At 44.0% G+C, this 27,354-nt stretch overlaps 1 protein-coding gene across 2 annotated transcripts in view; it reads left to right on the top strand.

The window, feature by feature from the left end:
• CACNA1G (calcium voltage-gated channel subunit alpha1 G) overlaps positions 1–27,354 on the top strand; it is a 1,194,479-nt gene that overhangs the window by 530,565 nt on the left and 636,560 nt on the right. For both annotated transcript variants that reach the window (XM_069200048.1, XM_069200049.1), the window contains exons 6-8: positions 3,967–4,258; positions 22,295–22,387; positions 24,973–25,777. In XM_069200048.1, coding sequence (XP_069056149.1) covers positions 3,967–4,258; positions 22,295–22,387; positions 24,973–25,777 — 1,190 coding nt within the window. The remainder of the gene's footprint in view (positions 1–3,966; positions 4,259–22,294; positions 22,388–24,972; positions 25,778–27,354) is intronic.

Genomic DNA, 27,354 nt, shown 5'->3' with positions numbered 1-27,354 from the left:
TGCCTGGTAACCTGTCCCTGGTGCGCCCTTGGTCACAATACCGCCAGCCCATTAGCGCTGTCAGCACCTTCCCAGACATGCAGTTGCACGAAACTGCCTGTCTTGGCAGGTTTTTAGGTCAAAGCCTACCTGTCTGGTTTGCGAACAATTTCTCATGGGCATTCCGAAAGCTTCCCTAGTAATGCATTTCAGCTATTGCTTACTGTTGGCTTTGTGGTTTGTAACTCTCAATTGCTTGCTTTCTAATTGCTGGCTTTATTTGCTTTAGGCTGTCTAGCCTGAGTTTGTCCTATCCACTACCACATCATGCATACTCCGCACTATGCCACTTCACTCTACACCACTCCACTCTACAATACTCTACTTTACTCTATGTCCTTCCACTCTACACCACGCCACTCCATTCTACAACACTCCATTACAGTCTACGACATGCCACTCTAATCTATCCCACTCCAGTCTACCTGACTCCACGCCACTTTACCCCAGTCCACTCCAATCTACCCTCTACACTCCAATCTACCCAGCCCTGCCCACTCCAATCTACCCTAATTCAACCCACTGCACTCCAATCTACCACAGCACTACTATCTACCTGACTCTACTCCAGTCTCTCCCACTCCACCCCACCCCACTCCCCACCAATTTACACCAGTCCACTGCAATCTCCTCGGCTCCATTCCAATTTACCCCACTTCATTCCAATCTCCACTACAATCTATCCCACTATACTCAATCCAATATACACCACTCCACTCAAATCTATCCTTCGCCACTCAATTTATCCCACTCCACTCCAATCAACCCCACTCCACTCCAATCTATCCCATTCCACACCAATCTCCACTCCACTCCTATCTACCCCACTCCACTCCTATCTAACCCACTCCAATCTAGTCCAGTTTATCCCCCTCCAATCTTCCCCACTCCACTACAACAGTATCTACCCAGCTCGGCTCCACTCTACCCTAATCTACCACATTCCATTCCACCCTACTCTATTTCAGTCTTCCTTACTGCACTCCAATCTACCACACTCCACTCAAATCTACCCCACTCCCCTCCAAGTAAACCCACTCCTCTCCAAACAACCCAACTCTAATCTACCCCGCTCCACCCCAGTCTATCCTACTCCAATCTACTCCACCCCAATCTACCCCACTCCCATCTACGACATTCAGCTCCACTCCAATCTACTCCACTCTACTTCAATTCACCCCACTCCTCTTCGCTCCAATCTACTCCACTGCACTCCAATCTAACCCTATCCACCTGACTCTACTCTTCCCCAATCTACCTCACGCCATTCTACCCCAATCCCCTCCAATCTACCCTAATATACCCCACACCAATCTACCCTACCCCTCTCCACTCTATCCCACTTTACTCCAATCTACCCAAATCTTCCCCACTCCAACCCATTCTACTCCAGCCTACCCTAATCTACCCCATCCCATCTACCCCACTCCAATCAATCTACTCCAATCTACCCCACTCCATGCTAACCCAATTTACCCCATTCCACCCCACTCCGATCCCCTACCACACCCATCTCAATCTACATGACTCGACCCCACTCCAATATACCCCAATCTGATATACCCCAAGTTACCCTACTTAAAACTACTCCACTCTAATCTACCCCAATCTACTTACTCCCCTCCAATCTAACCCACTCCAATCTACCCCACTCCACCTCAATCTAACCTACACCAGTTTACCCCATCCCAATCTACCCCACTCCAATCTACCACAATCTGCACCACTTCAATCTACTCCAATCCACCCCACTCCAGTCTACTCTACTGCACTCCAATGTACTGCAATACAGGCCACACCACTCTTCTCCAATTTACCCCACTCCACTATAATCTACTCCAATTAACCCCACTACAATTTAACCTAATCTATGCCACTCCAATCTACCCCAGTCCACTTTAATCTACCATAGCCTACCCCACTCCAACCTACCCCACCCCACTCCACTCAAATCTATCCCACTCCATTCTGATCTACCCCACTATTCCCCATTACACTCCAGCCTACCCCACTCCAATCTATCCAATCCAATCTACCCTTCTCCAATCTACCACACCAATCTACCCCACTCTAATCTGCCCACTCCGATCAACCCCACGCCACTCAATCTACCCATTGACTCCCATCCCACTTCACTCCAGTCTACCCCACTCTAACTCAACCTACTCTGCCCCACATCACTCCATCCCACTCCAACCTACTACACCCAATCCAACCTACCCCATTCCACTCTACTCTGCTCTAATCCACCCCACTCCAATCTATCCCAGTCCAATCTATTCCAATTTACCCTACTCCAAACTACGTCACATCAGTCCTACTCAAGTCTACCCCAATCTACCCTTCTCCACTCCAATCTACCCCACTTCACTCCACTCTACCCAAATCTACCACACTTCATTCCAATCTACTCTACTCCAATCCACCCAATCTACCCCACTCTAACCTACTCCACTCCACTCCAATCTAGCTCACTCCACTCCACCCTAATCGACCCCACTCCACTCTAATGCAATCTACCCTACTCTATTCTACCCCCTCAAATGTAACCCATCCACTCTATTCCACTCTTCCCCATTTTATTGCACTCCACTACAATCTACCCCAATCTACCCCACTGCAATCTACACCAATCCAATCCGGTCTACCCCAATCTACCCCACTCCATTCCGATCTTCCCCACCCTACTCCACTACACTCCAGCCCACTCCACTCCAACCTACCCCAATTTACTCCACTCTACCCCACACTACCCCAATTCACCTCAATCTACCCCGATCCAATCTATCCCACTCCAATCTATGTTTTTACTCTATCCCACTCCAATCTATCCCAATCCAATCTACCTCACTCCACTCCAATCTACCACACTCAACTCCAATCCACCCCACTCTACTCCACTCCAATCTACACCATTCTATCCCACTCCACTCTATCCCACTCTACTCTACTACAACCTACAACAATCTTTCCCACTCTACCCCAATCTACCTGGCTACAATCTACCCCAATCTACCCCATTCTACCACACTTCTTTCTACCCCAGTCTATGCCACTCCACTCTACCCCAATATACCCCATTCCACCCCACTTAATGCCACTAACGTTTACCCATGCTGAACAGCAGCCACCCTGAGGTACAACATGGCTATAACACCTTGCTAAAGCCGATAGCTCTTGCATAGGTAAGCCTATTGTCTTTGCCAATGTTTGTTTGAAAACAGCCTTTAAAAATCATGTTTTGTACTACGAAAATGTGAATTTACAGTAATTGCTACCACTAAAAATGCTTGATGACAAAAACACATTTTCTGTGATAGCCTAAACGTGTAGTTTTACACCACTGCCTGGATGCATTACGTTTTCTACAAAAGTCGTGCTTTAGTTCTGGAACATAGCAAATTCCTCCTGGAAGCCCGCCCCACCCAAATTTACATCCTCAGTAGGGAAAGGAAATAATTACACCATGAAGCGTTTTCTGACAAAAAATGTTCATTCAATTACAAACTTGAGAATTGTCTGATGGCCTAGAAATGTAGTCTTGAATTCAGTGACGAACCCAGTGACCATCTCCATACGCCTCCCAATGTCCACATAACACCCTTGTCAGGCCCCCCTCCATGCCGTTGAAATTAACGTACAATGTCTGGAAGTGCAGGAAAAACTCAAGATAGGATAAAACCTAATCTCAGAAAATAACTACCCGATAGACCTGTCAGCTGTCCCTCAGTGGTTCACCATCTCCCTCACCCTTCCTCAGAAGTCCGTCATCTCTCTCTCTCCACCCTCTCTTTGGTCCCCAGTCCATGACTGAATCTGTCTCACTTCATCATCCTGCCTTCTGCCCCGTCTCACACATCACTTTCTTGTCTCAGTCATGCCGCGGCTCTTCTGTTCTCTGAGTATGTCTGTCCTTGTCCCCTGCAGACCCCTCACTCTGGAAAGGCCGAGATATTATCAGACGGAAAACGAGGACGAGAACCCGTTTATCTGTTCCCAGCCTCGAGAGAACGGCATGAGATACTGCCGAAGCGTCCCGACGCTGCGAGAGGATGGCATGGAGTGCACCCTGGACTTCGACTCCTATAACAGCACCAGCAACAGCACCTGCGTCAATTGGAACCAGTATTACACCAACTGCTCTGCCGGGAAGCACAACCCCTTCAAGGGGGCCATCAATTTTGATAACATTGGCTATGCTTGGATTGCAATATTTCAGGTTAGTGCGGGGGGAGTGGGTGGAGTAGTGATGCACTGTGCTCTACAGATAAAGCTGAAATGTATACCTGGCGTGCCTCACACTGCTATATAGGAAAAAAACTCTGAGATGGATACCTTGCGTGCGTCACAGTGCCATACAGATAAAGCTGAGATGTATACTTGGGGAGCCTCACAGTGATATACAGATAAAGCTGTGATGTACACCTCGGGGGCCTCACTGTGCTCTACAGAAAAAGCTAAGATGTATACCTGGCGTGCCTCACTGCAATATACTGATAACGCTGAGATGCATACCTGGGGGAAAGGGGCTCACTATCCTATACAGATAAAGCTGAGCCTTAAACCAAGTGTTCCACACTGAGTTCCACAGATAAGCACAGACTTATTCCTGGTTTGTCATGTGGTGCTCCACAGACAGATTAAATGCTGAATTAATAAAGTGATGGATGGAATGCTTGAACTAATCTCAGCCACTGGCAATTGTTCAGGCCACATCCCAATCCATCATTTTTGCCCACCATGCCACCTCAGTTTAAACCCACCCATATGCAAATCAGTCCTTACCCTGTTCCTCATGGGAACAGTCCAGCCTAAACTGAAAGGCCAGGTCCCCCCTGAACAGGAACACAAGAATCTGAGTAACATTTCACTCTTGTTAAGGGCTCTTCAGCCGGGAATAGTTTGGCTCCAGTGGCACAGTGAGTCTGGGACCCATGTATGGCCATACCCGGTACACTCAGGGCATCAAATGCAAAAACATCAAGGTGATGAATGGAATGCCTGAATTAATCTCAGCCACTGCTAATTGCTTGGGGCCATATCCAAATCCATCATTTTCTGCCATAGGCAAATCAGTCTTGACCCTGTTGCTCATGGGTACTGTCTGGTCCGAACAGCCAAGCCAGGTCTTTCCTGAACTGGAACACAAACGACCGAGGAGCACTTTCACCCTTGTTATGGGTTATGTTGCAACTACAGATAGATAAAAGCATGATACATGGTGTGCTGCACCATGCTCTGCAGAGGCTTTTACCTGATGTACCAGACTGTGCTCTAGTGATAACACAGAGCCTTATATCACGTGTGCACCCTGTGCTCTGCAGATAAATCAGAACCTTTTCCGTGGTGTGTCACCCTGTGCCCAATTGATGAAACAGAGACTTCTATCTTGTGTACCGCAGTGTGCTCTACAGATGAAACAGAGCATGATACTGATTGTGCCACGCCGTGCTGTACAGCTAGAGTAGAACCTGATATCTGGTGTGCCATAACGACATCCCAGCTGTTTATTGATAGCAGTGGCAGAATAAGTTTGTGTTTTTTTTTTTTTTATAAGAGAAGCAACTATTAAGCACTGACCTAATTTGGGGGACAGTGGAAGCCTGTGCATGGAAAACTACATCAATATTATTAACTTAATCAGTTCTTGCAGGAAACCAAATATTTTCAGCAGCACTAGTGTGGACTGAGCAGCTCTGTCATTTTGTTGGAAGATTATAACATTTGCTTTGGTTGTATGATGTTGTAAAAAGTAGGGCACCATCCATAATTGAATGTTCAGTGATAAATATGGAAGGTGGGGAGGTAGGTACTATGTCTCCAAACAATTTAGTACACAGTTGTGTCTTGTTTGCCTAGAATTGTATGTGCTCTCTAGGATATGCAAAAAAATTGGAAAAGCTCAGAGATTGAAAGGAATGGCCCCACCTGACGTGCCTAGAGACAGTAGAAAGGAAGAAAAACACCTGATGGTCTCCTGTGAGACCTTTTGTGTTAGGATATTATGGTTCCTGTGTCGATGGCCTCAGAGGGATTCAACAAACCAGAAGAGGTACAGCACCCTCATTGATATAAATCAGGGTGTCATATAAGAATCCTATACATGCTATCTCGGTTCTCTCCGAAATCTAAAACCAGAGTACACCAATAACAATAAAATCAGACTGCACAAACAACAATAAAACCAGACTGCACCAACAACAATAATCACGAAAGTCTGGAGGCTGTTGAGTAACTACCTCTTGTAGTACCATTGCCAGAACAAAAACGATGGTAGTACGACACAGTTAGAAGGGCCTGTTGGCATGTGAAGGAGTTTCTTGAAAAGAATTGTGCTAACCCCTCTTCAGCTAATTAGAGATCTATCCTTCGTGAATAGGTAGAGGCATGAGATGATTAACTGATCGGAGTAAGTGGCTGCCAAACATGAACCGGGTCTCTTGGTGAATCTTCAAATGAAGCCTGCCTGAGAGTATACCCATCTGAGTGGAGATTAAATGTATTGTCAAAGCAGGAGCTATGCTAGTGGACAGCATCTGGGTGTCACATCTGGGCAAGTTACTTTGAATGTTGTTAATTTGTCATGAAAAGTATTAACGTTGTTACCACAATTCAATGGAAGGAGTCATCTGTTGAGCCAGTTTGGAGTGATCCGATGCAGATGATACCAGCTTAAAGAGAGCAGCTGATTGTTGGGTTTGGGAATTCGCCAGTCCTAAACATTCCTTCCGCCAACAGAACTGCTTTGTTGCATACGTTAAGCCAAGTTTGAAATTTTACCTAGCAAACAAGACACTTCTTTTTACACCATTTTGAATCCAGAACCCAATTCCTCAGCTTCATTATAATTCAGGCTTGAACCCTAGTACACTGTGAGAACTGGAGCGTGAATTCTGAGTAGAAACAAATTGGAGTATGACGATTTTTTAGTGGAAGAGAAGTGCTGAAAGGCTGCTTATTAGCCAGGTCATTCATGATCATTGTTTCATGCAGTGTGTTCAGGGGTTCAATCAGTTGATCTGAACATAGTGATGTCCTTGCATGATGGAATGCATAGACTTTGCAAGGGAATGTGCCGTCAGAGATCCAAAACCTGAGGTGACTATTGCAACAAACCATACCCACGTAGGTTAGAGAGCATGCCACTTAGATACCAAACCAACTTGTTAGAAGAATAAACTGATGCCGAACAGTCAAATTATTTGGGGGTGAAGGGGTCATCATGCTCCACTCCTCTAGTTTTTCACAGTTTGCCATTGAAAGCGACATGAAGAGGACACAGGTCTTGCCAGCCCAATGGATCCCTGGATCACAAGTTCAGGTGGCATTGGCATTCATCCTAGAACTGTCCTAGCTGCCCTAACCTTCTCTACCATAAAAACAAATTTGCTACTCTGGCTATAGCATTGATGAAAATGATGAAAAGACCATTCCAGATTTCTTTGTGAAACAAAGGGGCCTTGAATATTCTCTAGGCCACTGGCCCATCAGAAGCAACACACTTGGATTTTATAGGAAGTGTCCAAAAGCTTGATGAAGAATAAATAGATGGTAGTTGGGTAGTCTACAGCTGCGTGAAGAAAGCAGCTAAATGGGCAACATAATCTTTGGATTCAATTATTAGTGTCTACTGATTGGGGCGATTCCAAGCAATTCAGTATAATGAGGGCCGAATCAAAACTTACTGTTATACCTTCCTTGCCTTCTCTTTGTGCTGAATAGTACTGACTGCATATCGACTCCATAATGCTATTGTCTTATCAAATGTTATATTGGTCGGCATGAATTTGTGCCTTTATTATTGGTTTGCCTTTGGAAAGAGTAAGTGAGATTTGTGCTATTGCCAAAACAATATTTGGTAGCACCCGCACTAGGTGAAGTCGGACTTGCTCACTTTGGTCGCACACTGGAATTGTATACAGATGTCTACGCCTCATCAGTTTGAAAGTTCATCCAGGCCATTGCTTCTTACTTTGCTATGAAACATTGCAAAGCAATTCTGTAGACACACTCACTACTTATATAAGAAAACAGCACAAGAACAAGGGCATCAAACTGCAATGCCACGGGGCACCAACGGGTACTGTGCATAGGCACTGGAAGTAGGGGTTCGAAGGGGATCGAGGTGCTGCAGCACCCCCCGAAATAACCATGCTGCATTTCAGACGGTTAATGAGCAATAAAGATGTCTTTAAATTTCGACTTTGTCTTGTCACATTTACTGTGCGTCTAAATACAGAAGTCGAATGTCAGGCTATGTCTCCTGACAAATTGCTGCTTATTGTTTTAACTACAAAGAGAGCGCTTTGTAAAGTGAACTATGAGACAATGAAAGGCTGCAGGATGTCATTTTTTGTAGCACTACAAAAATGAAATACCTGTATATGGACAGTACAAATAGTTCCTAATATAGCAGCAGTTGAGAAAGCACAATTTAAACTTTTTTGTAATTGCGACGTGTGATGGAAAGAGAGATTTTTAATAGGATTAAAACAAGTCAAGACGTTTTACTTATTGATGAGCACATGGTAATTATTCGCTGAAACCCGTATTCCTCCCATTGGTGTTGGCCTATAACTCCGCCAGAGCAAAACCTAAAACAACAGAGTCATGGTGTCTACACTGGGGAGATTTGTAATCTGAAGTATGTAAAAACAAATCTCACTATTAAGCAGTGAGCTTGAAGAGATGTTATGTGTATCAGGCTGACAGGTTGGCTTCTACCTTAGAGAGCCATTGACAGCATTCCTGTATAGAGGAATACCTAATCCAGGGACCTTAATTTGTTGTATGCCAGAATATCAAAGTTGGAAATATTGTAAAGCAGAATTATTGCTTCCTAAATATTGTTTACAAAAACATTGTCCTATTAGGGAAGCGAAGCAGCAACTAGGTACTTATCAGTCAGAGCAGATACCAGGCAACTCAGCAGCAAAAATAGAAACAATCTTGTAGGTCCATAAAAGCTTTAAAAGATGTAGTTGTTGCCAAGTCAGAGAGGGTGTCCCTTGATAGAAATCAGTTCAGGATGAGACGGGATGCTAGAGAACTGTGCTCCAGTTAACAAAAATTCAAATTGGAGGAGGAAAAAGAGAGCAGAGAATGCCTCAAACCATATCTCAATGCCTCGTCATGGGTGGTAAGTGTTATATAAATACAATTACAATAGCTGATAAAGGTGATGGCAAGTCTAAAATAAGAATAACATCCAAAAATATAAGATATGCATCGAAAGATTTGAGAAAAGCAAGATACAGTTCCAAACCCAACAACCCACATGGTGAAATACCCAAGAACCTGTGAATGTACGAGAAGGCTCAAGCTGCAGAACTACTGTTACATGTAAGTAACATTTCTATAAATACCTGATGCACGCACTGGTCTCCATCAATATGACACTCGGTGTGCAGAACTGCGCTCAGCAGATAAAGCAGAACGTTCTGCCTGCTGTGCCACGGTGGATAAGTGAAAGCATGACACCCAGCCTGTAGCCTGCACTGTTCCAGATACAGCACACCAAACACCTGCCGTGCTTCACAGGTGTTTTATGGATTCATCAACGCATGATACCTGCGCGTGCACGCTGCGCTCCTAAAGACGGAGTGGAGGAGGACCGCTGCTCTTCTAGATTGTTCTCTCCTGAGAAATCCGATGATAATTCCTCTGAACAAGACTGGGGCTCGCAAGGGATGACACCTGGCATAGGGGTAAAAGATATGTAACTAGAATATAGTTCGGAAAAGTAGAGTGCTAATAAAGTGGTATGAATCAGATGAATGCAGCTGGGCCATTTCCTTCAAAATGTACTGATTAGCAGTAGAAGCAACACAGCTTCGGAAGGAGCGTGACAGAGGCATCCTTCCAATGTACTGAAGTGAGGTAGCGATGTATGGAAACGAAACGAGGAGCACACTCAATGCAGAAGGAAACCACCAAGAGAAAAGGTAAAACATTCGGCGGCACGTTCAGGGACCTTCCACCGCACAGCTGATGGTTAGTACAAAGTTGTACAGGACAGGCTGCGGTGGATGCCCCCCGTAGTGTGAGCACATTTGGTGGTGGAAGTGGCAGCTGGACAGAAATATCGTCAGCAGTGTGTGAACATGCATGGCAGTCGAGAGGACAGCCAGTACTACACACAAGCAGCAGGATTTTGGAGAGGACGATTGGTAGCAACTGTCCTCAACGTGGTGTGTACACTAATCGTTGCAGAGGGGAGCTGGTCCAGTCTCTCACCAGCCGGACTCATTCTCCACAGTCTTTGGAGGAGACTGTGCTTTTTGAGAGAACGAAGGACACCAGATACTGCATTTCCTGGAAATACTGTACTTTGGAGAAACAATTGTGTTTCTGATTACAAAGAAATGAACTTCTAACATGGAGGAGAGGAGGCTTACTGAAGTGATTGACGTTCTTGAAGTGACCCATTCTAGTCTTCTTGTGGTGCGGCCTGAAACGATTTGGAAAAGCCTATCTTCAGAGATTAGAGATGTCTAGCCAGTCAATTAAGTAAATCGCCCTATATTAAGATTAATTATTAATCTTCCTATTTAAAAATAGGTTTGTGTTTGTGAATTTCTGTTAACAATCTACCCTATACAAACTATTTTCGAAACATGAAAATGTGACAATCACTCTGAAATACAATTATAAATATAGGCACATTGTTTTTATGTGGATAAAAGTGATGTAGTGTAATGTTACCAAGTTTGTGAATGTATGAATGGATTGAATATATCAGCAACAGCTATTTTATAAGGCCTGAGTTTAAGATGCACACACAATTTTTTAATATGAAGATAAAAAAGAAGTGAGGACATGTTTAAGGTGATTATATAGCTATTTACCTTACACATTCACTGTAGACAATGGAGAAGAAGACCAGTAGAAGACTCTGGATCGTTTTGGTTCCGAAGACAATCAAGCAATAAGTCCCATTGCCGTGCTGTGTCTCTGGTTCTACAACCCCTTGACGCCTCCTGATGCAATATTTTCCCTTCCGCATCTGCCCATCGTATTTATTCGGTCTTCCAGTTTTGTGGGTGGGGCCCCCCAGGGTCCTTCCAGAGCCTCGTAATCTCTCTTCTGGCTAGCAGTAACCCTAAGTCTATATAACTGTTAGTATTTTATTTTGCATTTGGTCTAGGGAAGTCCCCCAGTAGTGCCACCATGGAAGACTGTGAAAGACTTCTGTCCGTGACTGCAGTGATGTTACTAAATATCTCTTCCCAATATGGTTCAAGTTTTGTACAGCTGCACAACATGTGGATTAGATCTGCCTCCGGTTCTGTGCAACGGGGGCAACTATCGCACCCAGTCGCAAACATTTTAGCCATTTTATGGGGGGTTAAATAATCTGTATGATCGATATAGAGATGAATGAGTTTGAAATGGGCGTTTCTAGATACAGTGTGTACATGCATCATTATTTAGGCCCATCTCTGCTCATCTATGGGAGTCCCAGTGTCTGTCTGCCAAGCCCGGCTCAGCCTGTCTAGTGGAAGAATCGTGTCACTATGTAGTGCCCTGTAGAGAGCCGATACCACTTTTCTCTCCCCTGTATGTGCAAATGGCCTGGCATCCAGCATGAGTAGGAGGTTCGTGTGCTCCCAGTTTCCAGTGTTGTTGTTTGATTTAAACTATGGATCCATGTAGCTCTCTCAGAGCAGCAAGGGTCAGTAGTTCTCCGTTATGGAACAGGTCTCCTAGTGTGACAATATTTTGTGTAATTAGCTGTGAAATCCCCGTCAAGGCTCGCCCCCCCGGCAGCCCAGTCAGACTGCTTACCGGCGCTCCTGGCGCATATGGTTGTGTAGTGCGTGTGCACTGTAAGCTATGCCCCCAGCACACCTGCAGTGTATTTAAGGCGACAGGGCACGGCTCCCGTCGTCCCCTGGGAGCCAATAACATACGCAGAAGGGTAGCCAGTGGGGGGTCCGCAAGACCACTCAACTCGTCCCTTTCCTGTTCAATGTATAGTGTTTTGACTAGCCATTGCAATTGACAGGCCAGGTAATAGATTTCCACATCAGGAGCCGCCATACCTCCCTCTGCAGTTGGTCTCTGGAGCGTGCTCAGTGCCAGTCTGTGCCTAGGGCCTTGTAAATCTGGCCCCTAGTGTCCATAAAAATCTATTAAAATGGCAAGAAAAAATAGAAAATACTGGCAAACCTGAGAATGCATGCTCACTTACCACTTATCACCTTCTTTGGTATGACAGCTAAGACATGAATTATTAAGTCCTGTATTGGGACTCCCCGAATGTTGCCGTCCATCCTCCCATCACAAAGCTTCTAAATTGAATCCTACAGCCTTAGCTAGAGACCTTAATATGTTTTTTCCAGCCTCTTCATTGTTGGTTAATACAGCTAACACCCCTTCAGTTAGTTCAGCATAACTAGACAGCACAGCACAGACTTTCTCCACAATCCCTCCTAGACCCTTCTTCTCCTGCGTGGTTCAGGGTGAACATCCTCTAGAACTCAACACTGGGGAGGTATGTGTGTCCCCCATTTTCAACATTAGTGTTTGAATTTGTGTGTGATTGTGTGGTTTTCCTTTTATTGATCTGTAGCATTTACCTTCACTAGAGTTGGCTGTTTCTTCCTGGAATCCTAATATGTGATGGTCAGGAATGGTGGAGAAGTGCATCAGCTAGTTCTTGGCTGGGTAAGCTACCAATATTGGCCTGCTGAGCGACATCCACTGCAGCACCATGTCTCTATCTTGCTCACTCCACCCCACGGCGTGGTCCACATTAATTCAGGACCTCATCATAATGCTGTTCTATCCACCTGTACTTTTCTTATCTTATCACTTCAAGAGCTACCCTCCCCCTTACAAACCGTTCTTTGCAAACGTATCTTGGGCATTAACTTAAATACATCTATAAACTTTCATGCCCAAGTTGTCCTAATTGCAGACATCATTAAGTGGGCTCCTAGTGATTTTGTATCATCCATGGAGGTCATTTATTATCTTCTGACAATGCTTCTTTTTCTTGCTTCTCCTCCTCCGCCTCTTGTGGCTTTACTGTGTTTTTGTCACTCTCTTAGTTTAGTCTTAGAAGTAACTTTTGCAGTTATGGGCAACCAGTTTCCATTGTCACCTTTTGTAAACTGAATTTCTGTTTAGCTGTTTGCACTGTTTATTTCCTTTGGGGTCTCTTCCTGTTTTGACACACTCCAAAGTTTCCTTACCCCTTTTCTCCAAGTCCTAGATGCCCTTCCATGCCTTTCAACATTTACCTTTTGTGACTTTTGCTTTCTTTGGCATTCACTGATTGCACTGTTCCCTCTGTGATGTCCCTTCTGTGTCTTTATTTTAACAGCTCTTCTTATTGTCCCATCAACGTCCTCAGTCCTCCCAGATTTTTACCTCATCCTAATCTTGTGCTCTGATTGCCCACTTCAGCCTCTTATCTCTCAGTACCTCAACGCTGTCTGCTTGGGCTTCTGGACACTGCCATGTCACGTCCTTTTTACTATTTACTCCCCCAAAAGTTGTTTCCCTCATCTACTTTTTATATTTGTTAAGGGACTCGTGTTTCTGCCTATTTTCATAATCGCTGCCTGTTTTGATGGCTCTGCACTTTTCTCATGACTCTCTTCTTTTGTCCTACCACCATGCATATTAGCGATTTCTCCTTTCTCGACACAATCAGAATTGCAACCTTTCTTACTCAACCTCTCCTTTGCATCACTTCCAATAATAGGACATCCCAAAACTATGTTGCCACACTCACCAGCATGTGTCACTCTTTCTGCCATGCCTACTCCGATTTACCTTCCTTTTCATAAACCTACGCAATGGTATTACTATGTTTGTATATGCTCCCATTACCACATCGTAGCTCCCATTTCTCTGTTTTTCTCAGGGCATCAGTGGGCTCTTTTCTCTTCACAGTATTGTCATCTAACTGTGTTTGAGGTAGGTCGCTCACAGACTCTCTCCATCTTCTCTTATCCACCGAACCTGCCAGTCTGTACAAATCACAGTTTTTGGGTAGAGAGGCAGCACTATAGCTATTTCTCTCTTTTTTGCTCTACCAGTTGAGGTGTCAACACTGACTCCTTTTTCTGTCCATGAAGGGAAGATGGAACTCTAACCACCTCCCCTTTGTCAGTTCCTCCCAGCAAGATGAAAAATGGTGTGCCATCTGCATTCTACCACATGAACTTGGTACTCCTGCAATTTCTTCCCTTTTGATCACTTATGTTCCACCCTTCTGTACCTCTGAGCTATCTCTTGGTTTTCCTTATCCAGCTGCCTCCTGGATTGTGGTAGTCCCCACCGCTGTCCTCACAATAACAAACACTTGTTCTTTCTATTTGTCTCCAGACATCTAGCCTACACCAATGACCATTTCTCTTCTTTTCACTCACCATGCATTCTGCAATTCCCGTGCCGTGCAAATCTTACCATGACCCTCACCTGTGTAGGACACCATTCTTTGTCATTTTCACCCCTTTATCACCTTATTCTGTTCAAAGCCTCCTACCTTTGGCCCACCTTGCTTATTCTAATGTTCCTGGGCTCCCCTTTTCCATGTGCCCACTTTCTGCTCTCTCCCACTTCCTTTCTTTTAAAGTTGTCTTCCATTATGCTCCCAGTGCTCCTCTCCTCTTTTAAGAAGTTGCCAATATGGGGGCTAATAAGGAGGCTGGCATCCCTGCTGAGTCAGCCTTCTCATTCTAAAATAGCAGGCGGCTTGTGTCCTTTATCTGCATTTATGCCACTAAAGTGAATTACCTTTGTAATTTCAACCTCACCTCCATGGAAGCAACACTCATCATATCCATCTTTTTCTGTGTAACATGAGGGAATAATTTTCCCTCAAGAAGCACACATAAATGAAATCCTCAAGCCATGCTCATGCCCTGTGTTAGAAATGGGGTCTTTGGTTGGCAGTCAGGTTACCCCCTGTCCAAGCAAGGACCCTCACTCTAGTCATGGTAAAGGAGAATCACCCTCAGCTAACCCCCGCTCACTCCGTTGGTAGCTTGGCACGAGCAGGCAGGCTTAACTTCAGAGTGCTGGGTGTAAAGTATTTGTTCCAACACACACAGTAAATTAATGAAAACACTACACAACACAGTTTTAGAAAAATAGAAAATATTTATCTAAACAAAACAAGACCAAAACAACACCAGACACAAGTAAAGTTATGAATTAAAAAGCAAAAAGATTCTTAAATCCTTTAGTAAACAGTAAAAACATGGTTAGCATTGAAAAGTACCTGGGCAGCGTCAAAATAACATGCACGGGCGAGTGTGCATTGAAAAAGGTAAGCATTGTGTCGATTTCTCACCCATAAGCTAGACCAGGCGTTGTTTCTCCTTCTCCCATAAGGTCGGCGTGCGTTGTTTGGGCCGCACTCGGGTCCAGGCAGGCGTTGCATCGTTTTTCCACGCCCATCAAGGTTTGCATCGAAAATCTTGCCGCACGGTATCAGCAAAACCGCACAATGTGGTTCAGCCTCAAGCCTCTGTCAGCGGGTGTTATGCATCGTTCTTCCAGCTCCTTGCGTCGATTTTACAGCTGCGATGCCGGTGGAGCGTCAATTTCTGCTGCAAAGACGACAGCGCGTCGTTTTTCAGCTGTGTCTCGGAAGGTGCATTGATATTTTCCCTGCACGGCAGTCTGTGCATAGATTTTGAGTCTTGGTCTGCCAGCTTCACTTTTCAAGGCCCCAGGAACTGGATAGGGCACCACTTGGCAGGGCAGAAGTCTCAGCAGAGAGTCCAGGTGCTGGCAGGAGAAGTCTTTGATGGCCCTGAGACTTCAACAACAGGAGGCAAGCTCAGGACAAGCCCTGGGAGATTTCTTCACAAGCAGGAAGGCACACAAAGTCCAGTCCTTGTCCCCTTTCACAGACAGAAGCAGCAACTGCAGAATACCTCCACAAAGCACAGTCTCAGGCAGGGCAGCTCTTTTTCCTCAGCTCTTCTCCAGGCAGAGGTTCCTCTTGATGTCCAGATGTCTGTGATTTTGGGTGCCCTTCTTATACCCATTTTGGACTTTGAAGTAGGCTTACTTCAAAGGAAAGTCTCTCTTGTTTGTGAAATCCTGCCTTGCCCAGGCCAGGCCCCAGACACACACCAGGGGGCTTTAGACTTCATTGTGTGAGGGCAGGCACAGCCCTTTCAGGTGTAAGTGACCACATATCCCCTTCCTCCTAGCACAGATAGCTCATCAGGGCAGGCTACACCTCAGCTCCCTTTGTGTCACTGTCTAGAGAGAGGTGCAAACAGCCCAACTGTCAAACTGACCCAGACAGGGAATCCACAAACAGGCAGAGTCACAGAATGGTTTAAGCAAGTAAATGCCCACTTTCTAAAAGTGGCATTTTCAAACACACAATCTTAAAACCAACTTTACTAAAAGGTGTGTGAGATCAGAGACTCCAACCTCCATGTCTATCTGTTCCCAAAGGGAATCTACACTTTAATCAATTTTAAAGGTAGGCCCATGTTAACCTATGAGAGAGATGGGCCTTGCAACAGTGAACACCGAATTTGGCAGTATTTCACTGTCAGGACATATAAAACACCTTATTATATGTCCTACCTTAAACATACACTGCACCCTGCCCATGGGACTACCTAGGGTCTACCTTAGAGGTGTATTACATGTAAGAAAAGGGAAGGTTAAGGCCTGGCAAGTGGGTACACTTGCCAAGTCGAATTGGCAGTTAAAACTGCACACACAGACACTGCAGTGGCAGGTCTGAGCCATGTTTACAGGGCTACTAATGTGGGTGGCACAACCAGTGCTGCAGGCCCACTAGTAGCATTTGATTTACAGGCCCTGGGCACCTGTAGTGCACTGTACGAGGGACTTACCAGTAAATCAAATATGCCAATCATGGAAAGCCAATTACATACACATTGTATACAGGAACACTTGTACTTTAGCACTGGTTAGCAGTGGTAAAGTGCCCAGACTAACAAAAACAGCAAAAACAGAGTCCAGCACACATCAACAACCTGGGAAACAGAGGCAAAAAGTTAGGGGAGACCACGCCAAGGATGAAAAGTCTAACACCCTGCATATCAACCTTACAACCAGGCTGTTAGTCTTGATTCCCACCCAGAACATCCATTATCCCTTAGCAGAGAGGCCTGTTTCCTACCGTCTGCTCATGGTCTCTTTGACAAAATAGACAATTTAACATACAAATTAGTTCTTCCTCCTAATCTCACAATCAGTGTATAAGATCACAGCATACCTGGCAATTTGAAACATGAGAATCAGATGAACTACCTGAGTTTGAGAGTCATCTCGATACCAGCGTACTCTATACTTGTAATTCATATGTAACATATAATCATGCTTAATGTAGAAAAATGCCCCAATTAGATACATATCAGTTTGTATGTATTTGGTTGTTCATCATATAAAACAGTTTTGCTGGAGAGGGTGTAAAATCAAATGGTTCATAAAACTTAGTTGTTGCATAGAAGGTCCACCCGTTTAGTCTGCCAGAATTTTCCTCTTTTGATCACCCGGCTTTTCGGTCTTAAAGAAGGATGTTTCAGAAAACGGTGAAAAACATATCTTTTTGGCACCAGTTTACTTTAAAGGTTACCCGGAAGCTCTGCATGAAGCGCTGGGATGCCCGGTTGGGTAGCTATGCACTATATAAAAACAATTAAACTAAACTGTGCACAAGTCTCACTCGCCTTAATTTTATGGTGGCTGGATAGATGGTGTTTACTTCAGTCTCTGCCTTTTAAGATATGGCTGCTGCATTACAGCTATGGTAAGGGGCACTGGGCTAGTTAAACATGAACATGTGTGCACACCTTTGTGTGGGCTGCATGTGAGAAACTGCATATCACGCACAACCTAATAGCTGATTAGAGGTAACGTGCCTGTGGACATTTTAAACTGCAAATTCAGCCTGTCAAAATTACCCTTTTGAAAGGCCTAAACATGTCTTTTTAAATATTAACAAGCCATTCCTAAGTCGACCTTACTGCCTATAAAGGCAGAGTACATGTCTTTTGAAAATAGGGCATGTAAAAGTTATTGTGGAACATACCCTTACAGTGAAATATCCCCAAAAGCTATTTTCACTGTAGCCAGATTGGATGCTTCCATAGGGAAACACTGGGCTACACTGTCACATTTAATAAATGTTAAATTTGGATTGGTAGCAGCTAGAGAAATAATTTAAACACTCATTTTAATAGTCATCAAAAATCTAATTTAATAGTTAAATCAAATTTTGTCTAACTATTTATCAACACGTAATTTGGCAAAGCCACAATTTTCCTACCTAAAGTTTGTAAGTATTCAACTATCACCTCGCTGCTGGATGGCTCCCTTGTGGTGAGAAGTGGATTGCTTCCAGGCAGAGGACAATGGGCTTGTGTGTGGGGAGGTGCTGACCTTCTCCTGACAGAATAGCTTAGGGGCTGTGCCCAAGGACTAGTTACACTTACTAGGGGCCTACCATGTCACACACAGATGAACCTGAGACCAGGCCTGCCCCTTCTTTTGTCCTTGTAACAAATTGGTTTCAAACCCACTGGGAGGGGGAGCTACCCAGAACTGTGTTTGGATCGACCAGAAGGAAGGGTTTGCCCATTATCACAACCTGAAGCTCTGCAGAGGAAAAAGGTTCTGTCATATTGGATAGTCCCAGAATTCTGTTCAAGAGGGCTCAGAAAGGGGAGGAAGGGTGACGTTGCTTTGTAGAATTGGTGGGGGGTGCCTGCCATCTAGAGTTTTCCACCCACACTTATAAACCCCTACACAAGGAAGAGAAAGAGAGCAAAACCCTGGACCTGGATGGAGACAACACCAGAATTATGGACAGTTGGTAGGTGAAGCCATCTGATGCCCTGCCAAGGATGTTGTCTCCGGCTGATCATTTGGACTAGATGCTGGCCCACTTTTGCCCCCTGAGGACCACTTGAGGGAATATCTAAACACTACTGCCACTCCCAGTGCCCTGTAAAACATCAAGGTGGCTCTGGAGCTTCGGAGTGTAAGCAGGAGGATGCTCTTCTGCCTGGTAGTGGAGGAGCTGTGGATGATGTCCCCACCAGCAAAAGAGGAGAAGACTGGTTCATGGAGCAAGTAAAACCATCTCCACCCAAAGTTTGCCCTTTTGGAATCCAGGTAATTTATTGGAAATGCTCCTGATGGCGAGAGCTCGCCAACAGGAGCATACTAAGCCCAAGTTCTGTACCTTTGAAGGTTTGCCCATTTAAGCATACCAAACTACAAAAACATTGCGCATTGCACTTCAGCGTATCTTCAGGAACTACTCCTGAGGTGGGTTAGTGCCCAGGGGTCGACACAACTTAATTGTTTTTTTATGGGTGTAGTTTCATGCGTGTGCCCTCTTCCAGAGCCAAACTTGGGCTTTGTAGGAGCCCTTTTTCCAGAGCCTGGTTCAAAGAGGAGGAAGAGGGCCCAGCTTACATTACTGTGTGGGGCCTGGGACCCAAATGTAAGCAGAAGAAAGAGGGGAGTTCCAACACCCCATTCCCAGTGGCAGTGTGGCTGTCCATGCTCCCTGTGCCCATCTCTGGAGGAAGTGGCATGGCCACCACAGCCTACAGATTTTACCCACATGCAGTAGGCAAGGAGAATGAGAATGTTGGTTACCAGAAGTACTGTTCAGGTGGGGAGCTGGTGGGACAGTAGGGAGTGGGCGTCCCGTGCTGCCCCCAGTCTGATGCAGCACCCAGTTCTTCAGTGGGCATGGACACCTCTGATTTTAATAAAAGGATTAGAATTAGATATTCATGACACACCTAGGAGCATCCCATAATGTCTCTTGCAGGCTTTACTTGCATATTGTACTTGCTTTGCGGTGCCTCGGGCCAGACAGGGACAACACTAATGTATTGTAGAAGTATTGTGGGGGTGCAAGAGGTGCCCCAAGCTCTCCCTCTCCTTTGACTTTTTCAAATTAATCCTAGGTCTCCCTGTTCCAAGGGGGCAGGCCTTGTGGATTATTTTCAAATGCTCCCTGAGCTGAAGCTTTTGCTATACAGCTTGGGTATTTGAATCCTAGTGGTTGGTTCACTGCTGCATTATGTGACCTGAAGTGGTTAAGAAAGCCTCAGAAACACCAAACATGCTTTGTTCATCAATGATTACTCAGAAACATTCAGTGTTTTTATCAATAGGGACAAATATGGTCCTTTTGGTTATTAATTCTATTAGTATTAATGGTGATTTTTGTCTTTATTATTGTAAACTCCTTGTCAAAGCCAATAGGATTGCTTTATATATTGATGTAGCTGCTTCTTGAGTACGCCAAAAGGTTTGCCTTAGATTGTAATGGTGTGACCACTTGATTATGCCAGTAGGCCTGCCTTATATATAATGACACTAATTATATTGCAATGTGTTATCTATTATAGATGAGGCAGGGGTATTGTGATTATGGTGTTCATGAACCACTAGGGGTAAAATGTGATTCAAGAATGTCACCTGCGGTATTTTCATCTACCATATGCGTATATTTGTGAATTAATGCCCTCATAGTATTGGACTGCTCTGCTACGCTACCCTGAAAGTGCCAAGTGCTACAATGGGGTACTTGGTTCCGAGTAAGGAGACAACTGTGGGCCTATTACTTGCACAGGACTTACATCCTGCACAGCTAATAACTCTATTTCTTGCACTATCACTTCCAAGAGAGAGTAGGGAGAGATACATTACAAGATAGGTAGAGCAGTGTATGGAGTGCTCCTGAGATATTTTGTGCTCAAGATGCCAGACATGGGATTGCGGGTGAAGATAAGTATACTATCAATTCAACTGTTTGGAGGTCCTTAGGCTGGACTCTGTTCATAGGTCAAGGAAGAGGGGATTTTATTGGAGGACCGGCAGATAGGAAAAATCCCTGAAAGTGGTCCTTATGCAGACAGATTCTGCATTTCATATGTGAAGAGCTGTGGAGGGGATTGTCCTTACAATAATTAATGTTGGATATAGACAAACCACAGATGTTTGTGATGATACATTTGGATGAGACAGGGTAGGATTATGATGTTACAATATGGATGTGAGCAATTGGAGGGCTAAAGAACTGGACTGTGAGAATGACGTCATCAACCAAGTGCAATGAGTGAGGGGAATAAGAAGGTGAAGAGATCCAACTGCTGATTTAGAGTAGAGGAGATTAGACTGGTGGGCCAGGTGAGGGTCTTGGGTTGGTGTTCAGCAAGGACTGAGGGTGGTGGTGATAGTGGTTGGAAGGTGTTTTTATGCAAAACCTATGTCCTCATTGTTTACAAAAGCATAGATTGACAGTGCTCAGTAATGCAGATCAGTATGTTTGGCCTGAGTGACTTCAAAATATGAGGCTACATTGCCCCATAAGAGCAAAAGAAACTGGAACACTTAGATTCCTTTTGCAGAGCAGATGTATTGTGTGATGTAGATAGGTGCCCTGCACATACATAAGGGTATTATCCACAGGCATGGGAAATGTTATTAATAATAAATTATTGAATTTGGGTACCTGAAGGTGTGGCCCAGTGTTAAAAATGCTTGGGTCTAATCTAGAGGTGTGAGATAATGGGACAGTCACTGAAAACCCCAAAACTGTCAACTGTCCTATCTACTTTCATCTAGTAGCCCCAACTCAGGTAGAAGTCTGGGATGATAGCTTTTATGATAGGAGTGGCCCGTTAGCTCTGCCATTGGGAAAACCCTTTTGGCGGTGCAAGCAGAAGCCGACATGTCCTCCAACTTTTGCCCAACCACGTCTTCCTTGTCCACCATGGCAGTCCCAGGCAGGAAAAATGTAAACACGTCCTTCCCATGCTGAAATATACTTTTAGGAAACTTGAGTTTATATTTCCTAATTTCAATTTGCGACTCTTTCTTTTTATATTCAAACAAAAGTGATGAAAAAGTCCTTCTTGTCGACACGGCATCTTCTTTCCATTGGAGGGACTCCCGCTGCAGAGGCCGGAGGTACTGCAGTGAAAAATAAGTTCTAGCCTAGTTTAGGGACCACACGCAGGTCCGCAGGGACTTGAGGCCAGACATTCTATTCTCCGGTGGCATGCCGCAAGGCTCTGGCGACAGCAGTCTGCCTGTTGTCTACCAGTGATTCATTTCACTGCTTAAAATCTTACCAAGCTAGACAATATCAATATCGCATATACTCTATAACATTTGGAGCACAGTAGCATAATTATCGCTACAAATAATTGTACGGATATTTAATGACTGTTCTCTGCAATCAATCCCTGACTAGATGTGCTTCTTCTTTCAGGTTATCACATTGGAAGGCTGGGTGGACATCATGTACTTTGTTATGGATGCTCATTCTTTTTACAATTTCATCTACTTCATCCTGTTGATAATTGTAAGTAATTTTGAATTCTACTTTAACAAAATGTCATTTTGGTGCAATCCATGTTTAGGTTTTCATTGCAGAAAACTGTAGATAAAATATTTGCTGGTCCCGTATGAGAGAATATTTTCAATAATGTTAAATGTGACAGGTAGAAACAGGAGTGTTTATTTACTTACGAGAAGTAGTGAGTTGAAGTTTGAGAAGAAGTGGGTTAAAGATAGCACTGGAAAGTGAAGTTACCATAATAAGTGTTAAGATAATCTTTCAGATGCAGATGGCTTAGAGTGCCACGTGTGTTAGGAATGTAAATGACACTGAAAGCAGGATTATTGACCCAAAACAAAAACAGATGTATGGATGCAGAGTGGAAGCACAAAATATGGCTAATGGGTAGTAGGCAGAGTTAGCCAATTTTCCTCCTTCTCATATTTTTTTGTGGGACGGTGTAGCTTCAGTCCATCATCCCTGCTTTAATTCTTCACCATTGCTGTATTCGACCCTTCCTTCTCACACATCCATCGTATACTGCTTGGCGGTCCCTCAGAAGGACTGAAATTAAATGAACGCAGGGGTTTCAGACTTCAACCTCCAATGGGAAGTTGCAGGTATGGACAGAGAAGGGCAGTTATAACAGTCTGGAGAGTGCCAGGGTGAAAATGGTAGTGTTGAGGAGGGTGAAAGAGCCACCATGGAGTAGGATGGAGTGGGCAGAGGCTCTTGGCAGTGATGACGGACACCTTTTGGTGTGTTGTGAGGCTTGTGCAATGGCTGTTGGCCAACATCTGTTTTATAACAGGTTGGCTGGGAGATTTGTGCAGGGTATATGCTGCATAGCTGCCCAGTAGTCCCAGTGCCGCGAGGCTCTGCAATTGTGCAGACCCTTTTTGCTATTCCATAGCTTTTTACTCACTATGCAACCACTGACAGGCACCACCCATATGCAAATCCGTCTTGGCCATACCTCAATAGAGACAACTCAGCCCCAGTTGTTCAGCCATTTCTTCAATGGACAGGAAGATAAGCAGTCCAAGGTATTTTACAGCCTTGTTGGGGCTCATCAGTGAGGTGCAATTTCAATCCTATAACACCTTTTGCTAGAGAATTTACGTAGGCATACGTATTGAACTTAGACAGAATCACTGAGAAAATCGAAGTAGAAACGGAGGGAATGCTTGAATTGTTTTACTTTAGATACATTCCAGTCTATTGAGAAATGCATTTAAACAGTTCCATTTATCACTTTTGTGTAATGTACACAAATTGATTTAAGCTACATGGATGTGTCCAGTTATGGTTCCCTTGATTTCTCTGCCAAAGGGACTCAAGCTATATGGGGCTACCAGTGCTCCCTGCCTAGCAATTCGGACTATACCTTTCCTATTGGAGCAGGGTCATAGTTGATTTGTATGTGGTTCGTCACGTCCATAATTGCCCAAAAATGCAATTGAATGTACCCAGAGTAATTATAATTCATGCAGATTAATTCAAGGATTTCCACCCATTGATTTTTGCTTTTAAGTGAGTAGAAGCAAGGTGTTTGATGATGCTGCACTGTGGGTCCCTTACTTGCTGTGCTAAAGGAATTTACGCTGAAACTCAGTGAAGAGACCCAGCAAGGCCAAAGCCAGCCTGGTGTTTCTTTTGTTCCATTTAGGGGTTTGTGGCCCATCAGTTCGTCTGCACTATTCCTATGGAAGCAGCACCAAGACTAATCTGCATGTGCTTGGACCACTTCTGTAATGGCACAAACATCTATGTTGCACTATTGCCTACCATTAAAACCACTACATTTAAATATCCTACTTTAGAACTCCTAGCACCCAGGTAAGTTTTGTTTTTCATACATGTCAATCCTGATTGCACCACCCTCCTCCTATTCTATTTTTACATCACCTTTTTTATCTTGTTACTTATTTTTTCCTAATTTGTAATCATAATTGCAACCTCTTTCTCTTTGGAGGTTAGGTGATGTAATGAAGTCAGTGTAGTGTGGGTATACCCATGTACATGGTGCTAAACGTAAAACTTGAACTTGTACCCAGGCTTTTCTGAGCCCAGTTTAATGGCCATAGCCCCTGACTCTTCTTAAATTCTGTTAATTGTAAAAATGTCCCTCTCTTTGGTAGTTCATCTGACATAGTCCTAGCTCCAAGAAGAAATGGGATGTTCTACAGATAGAAGCTTTATTGTAGCAGGAATAAGCAGCAAACATTGCATTTATAGATAACAGAAACTACAATGTCAGGAGAGTGAGAGTGAGAACGTGCAATTAGGACAGAAAAGGCAGCACAGTTGGTCAGTGAGCTGTGACATCTTTCATATAAGGATATCATGTCAATCACAATGCAAATCCTTCACCCTGTGATGTTGAAGACTGACACTGAAGGGAGAGCAGGGTTGACTCACGTGTTAAACACTGACAGCATTTAGGTAGCACAGGATAGAGTGTAGCCAAGTTGCATACATATAGCTTGTAAAAGGCAAATGTTAGAGATTGAAAGAGGGGTTACCAATGAACAACTTAATTTTGGGGAGGGTCAAGAAAGTGCACCAATTCCATAATGGACCTTAATTATACCTTCTGCTTTCTTTAGATTGGCTCTTTTTTCATGATCAATCTGTGTTTGGTCGTCATAGCAACTCAGTTCTCAGAGACGAAGCAACGAGAAAGTCAGCTGATGAAGGAACAGCGAGTCAGATTTCTATCCAATGCAAGCACTCTGGCCAGTTTTTCAGAACCTGGTAGTTGTTATGATGAACTCCTTAAATATTTGGTGTACATTGTTCGAAAGGCCAGTAAACAGCTTGTTCAGCTCTATGGAGTGGTGGGTTCCAGAGTAGGGCTTGTGTCAAGCCCAGTGATGAAAAGTGTTATTGAAAAACCTCCATGTCGACATCGGCGAAGAAGATCATCAGTTCACCATCTAATTCATCATCACCATCATCACCACCATCACTACCACATGAGTAATGGCAACCTTCGTGCGCCACGGGCTAGCCCTGAGATAAGCGATGTGGAAACCACTTCACTCCATAATGGAGCAAACATACTTATGCTTCCTGCCCCAGGCTCTATTTTGAATCCTTCTCCAAAATCTGCTCCAAGTAACACAGAGTCTGTTCACAGTGTTTACCATGCAGACTGTCATTTTGAGCCAATCCGACGTAAGTCCACCATTCCCCAACCTGAGGATGCGCCACCTGGTCAAGAGGGACTTCAACACATTGTTAGCAATAAAAACTATCCCACAGTGCATTCAAGTTCTCCTCATGACATGTTAAAAGAGAAGATTTTAGAAGATTCGGTAACCAGCCCGGGTGTCAATACACTGACCAACCTTAATATCCCTCCTGGACCATATAGCATGATGCACAAACTGCTGGAGACACAAAGCGCAGGTGAGACTTGGAACTTTACACTGATATATTGTGTTGTGACATCAAAGTTAATTTTTTAGCCCCGCAAAGCATGCTCATCAGTATTCTTCGAATGTAGTGTTTTGTATTTCAGTAATGCCTTCAATAGGAAACTTTCAGAAATTACTCAAGAGGAAACTTTGCTCTTTGGAGATCCTTGAGACTGGTAGAGTCATTTGTCCTTCTTCCGCAATGTAATACGCATGCCAACAGCAGCATTTAGATGTCTGTGTTCTATTTCTAGTTCATCCAAGCTATTGCCCACCTTCAATATGCCTAATTAAAAACATTATTTAGTGGTTCTGCCTCTTCCATCTTTTTTCAGTTCAGTTTTGTATGACTGATTATTCGCTCCTTACCTTCTATCCTGTTGTTAGAACCTAGAAATGAAAACATGTTTTTCATCTTCAAACTATTCCAAAAAAGAGATTGAAAGGCCCTTACTTTTTCACTATGATGTTGAACCACTTCCAGAGGGCGAGAGCTGACTTTCTTGTTATGAATCGTTTTGTGTTTTTCTAGTACATTTGTAGTTCTCTTTTTAGTTTGTAAGCAAATTGAAATCTAGATATGAAGGGGTCCTTGCAATTGGTTTTCAAGAGACACATCACACCGGTGTAGACTTCAATGCAGATATTTCCTATGCTTTTACATGCCATCCCTCCTTTTTGATCGGCAGTCTAAGATACAACATAGAAAATGGCTCTGTAGAGTTTTTCACAACATTACCATTCTGCCTTCCTCAAACAGTCACAGGTTAGTGATGAAGGGGGAACAGATTTGTGCTTCCGGTGCTCTTCTGCACGAAGGAGTGCCAAAAATGTGCAGGTCCACCCAAGGTGTGTTGTGTACGTGCAAACTAAAACAACAATAACACTAGCGAATGCAATTCGAAAGGTTTGTAAGACCCAAGGTCAAGTGGCAGGTGTCAACCTCTCATAAGTGGAGTCACATAAATAAAATACATATATTTTCTGATTCAACCTCACTTTCCCCGCAAGGCCAAGGGCGTTTTTAGTGCAGGAGGAAACCATACCTAATGTGTGTTCCTGTTGTTCCAAACAACCTACAATTCTTCTAAAAATGAGATTGTTACAGGAGAGATGAACCCAGATATATTTTCCCCAGGGTCTCTCTGCTATGTTTGGATACCACATATACATGCATAATGGTTCTGTGCTCTACTTCCATATATAATTCTCTTCTCCCCTCCTTTCAGTATTTCATACTGTGTAATCCCCATCCACATTTTTCCTATGGCTAACACTCACAGCACTGTAACTAAAGGTTACAGAATAACATTTTTTCAGGTTCGACCCAATCCAATAAAATTGTCATTGCATTGGAGCTCCGTCTTGCTCTTTATATACAGGTATGATGACTGTAAATGTAGTTTCTGTGTTTTTTGCTGTGAAATTCCAAAAGGCTGACATCTCCATAATGTAGAAGCTCTGTTTCTCCTTCACGTCTAGTCTGTGACGTCCTAACACTGCCCCTGGCCTCCTGAGGAGCTTCCATTCCATAGCAATAGCACAGGTGGCTCCTCCGCTAAGGCGGAG

This window comes from Pleurodeles waltl, chromosome 7 (genome assembly GCF_031143425.1).
Source record: "Pleurodeles waltl isolate 20211129_DDA chromosome 7, aPleWal1.hap1.20221129, whole genome shotgun sequence".
NCBI classification, from domain to species: Eukaryota; Metazoa; Chordata; class Amphibia; order Caudata; family Salamandridae; genus Pleurodeles; species Pleurodeles waltl.
The sequence above is the reverse complement of the archived record's forward strand: the minus strand, read 5'-3'. Positions and strand labels throughout refer to the sequence as shown.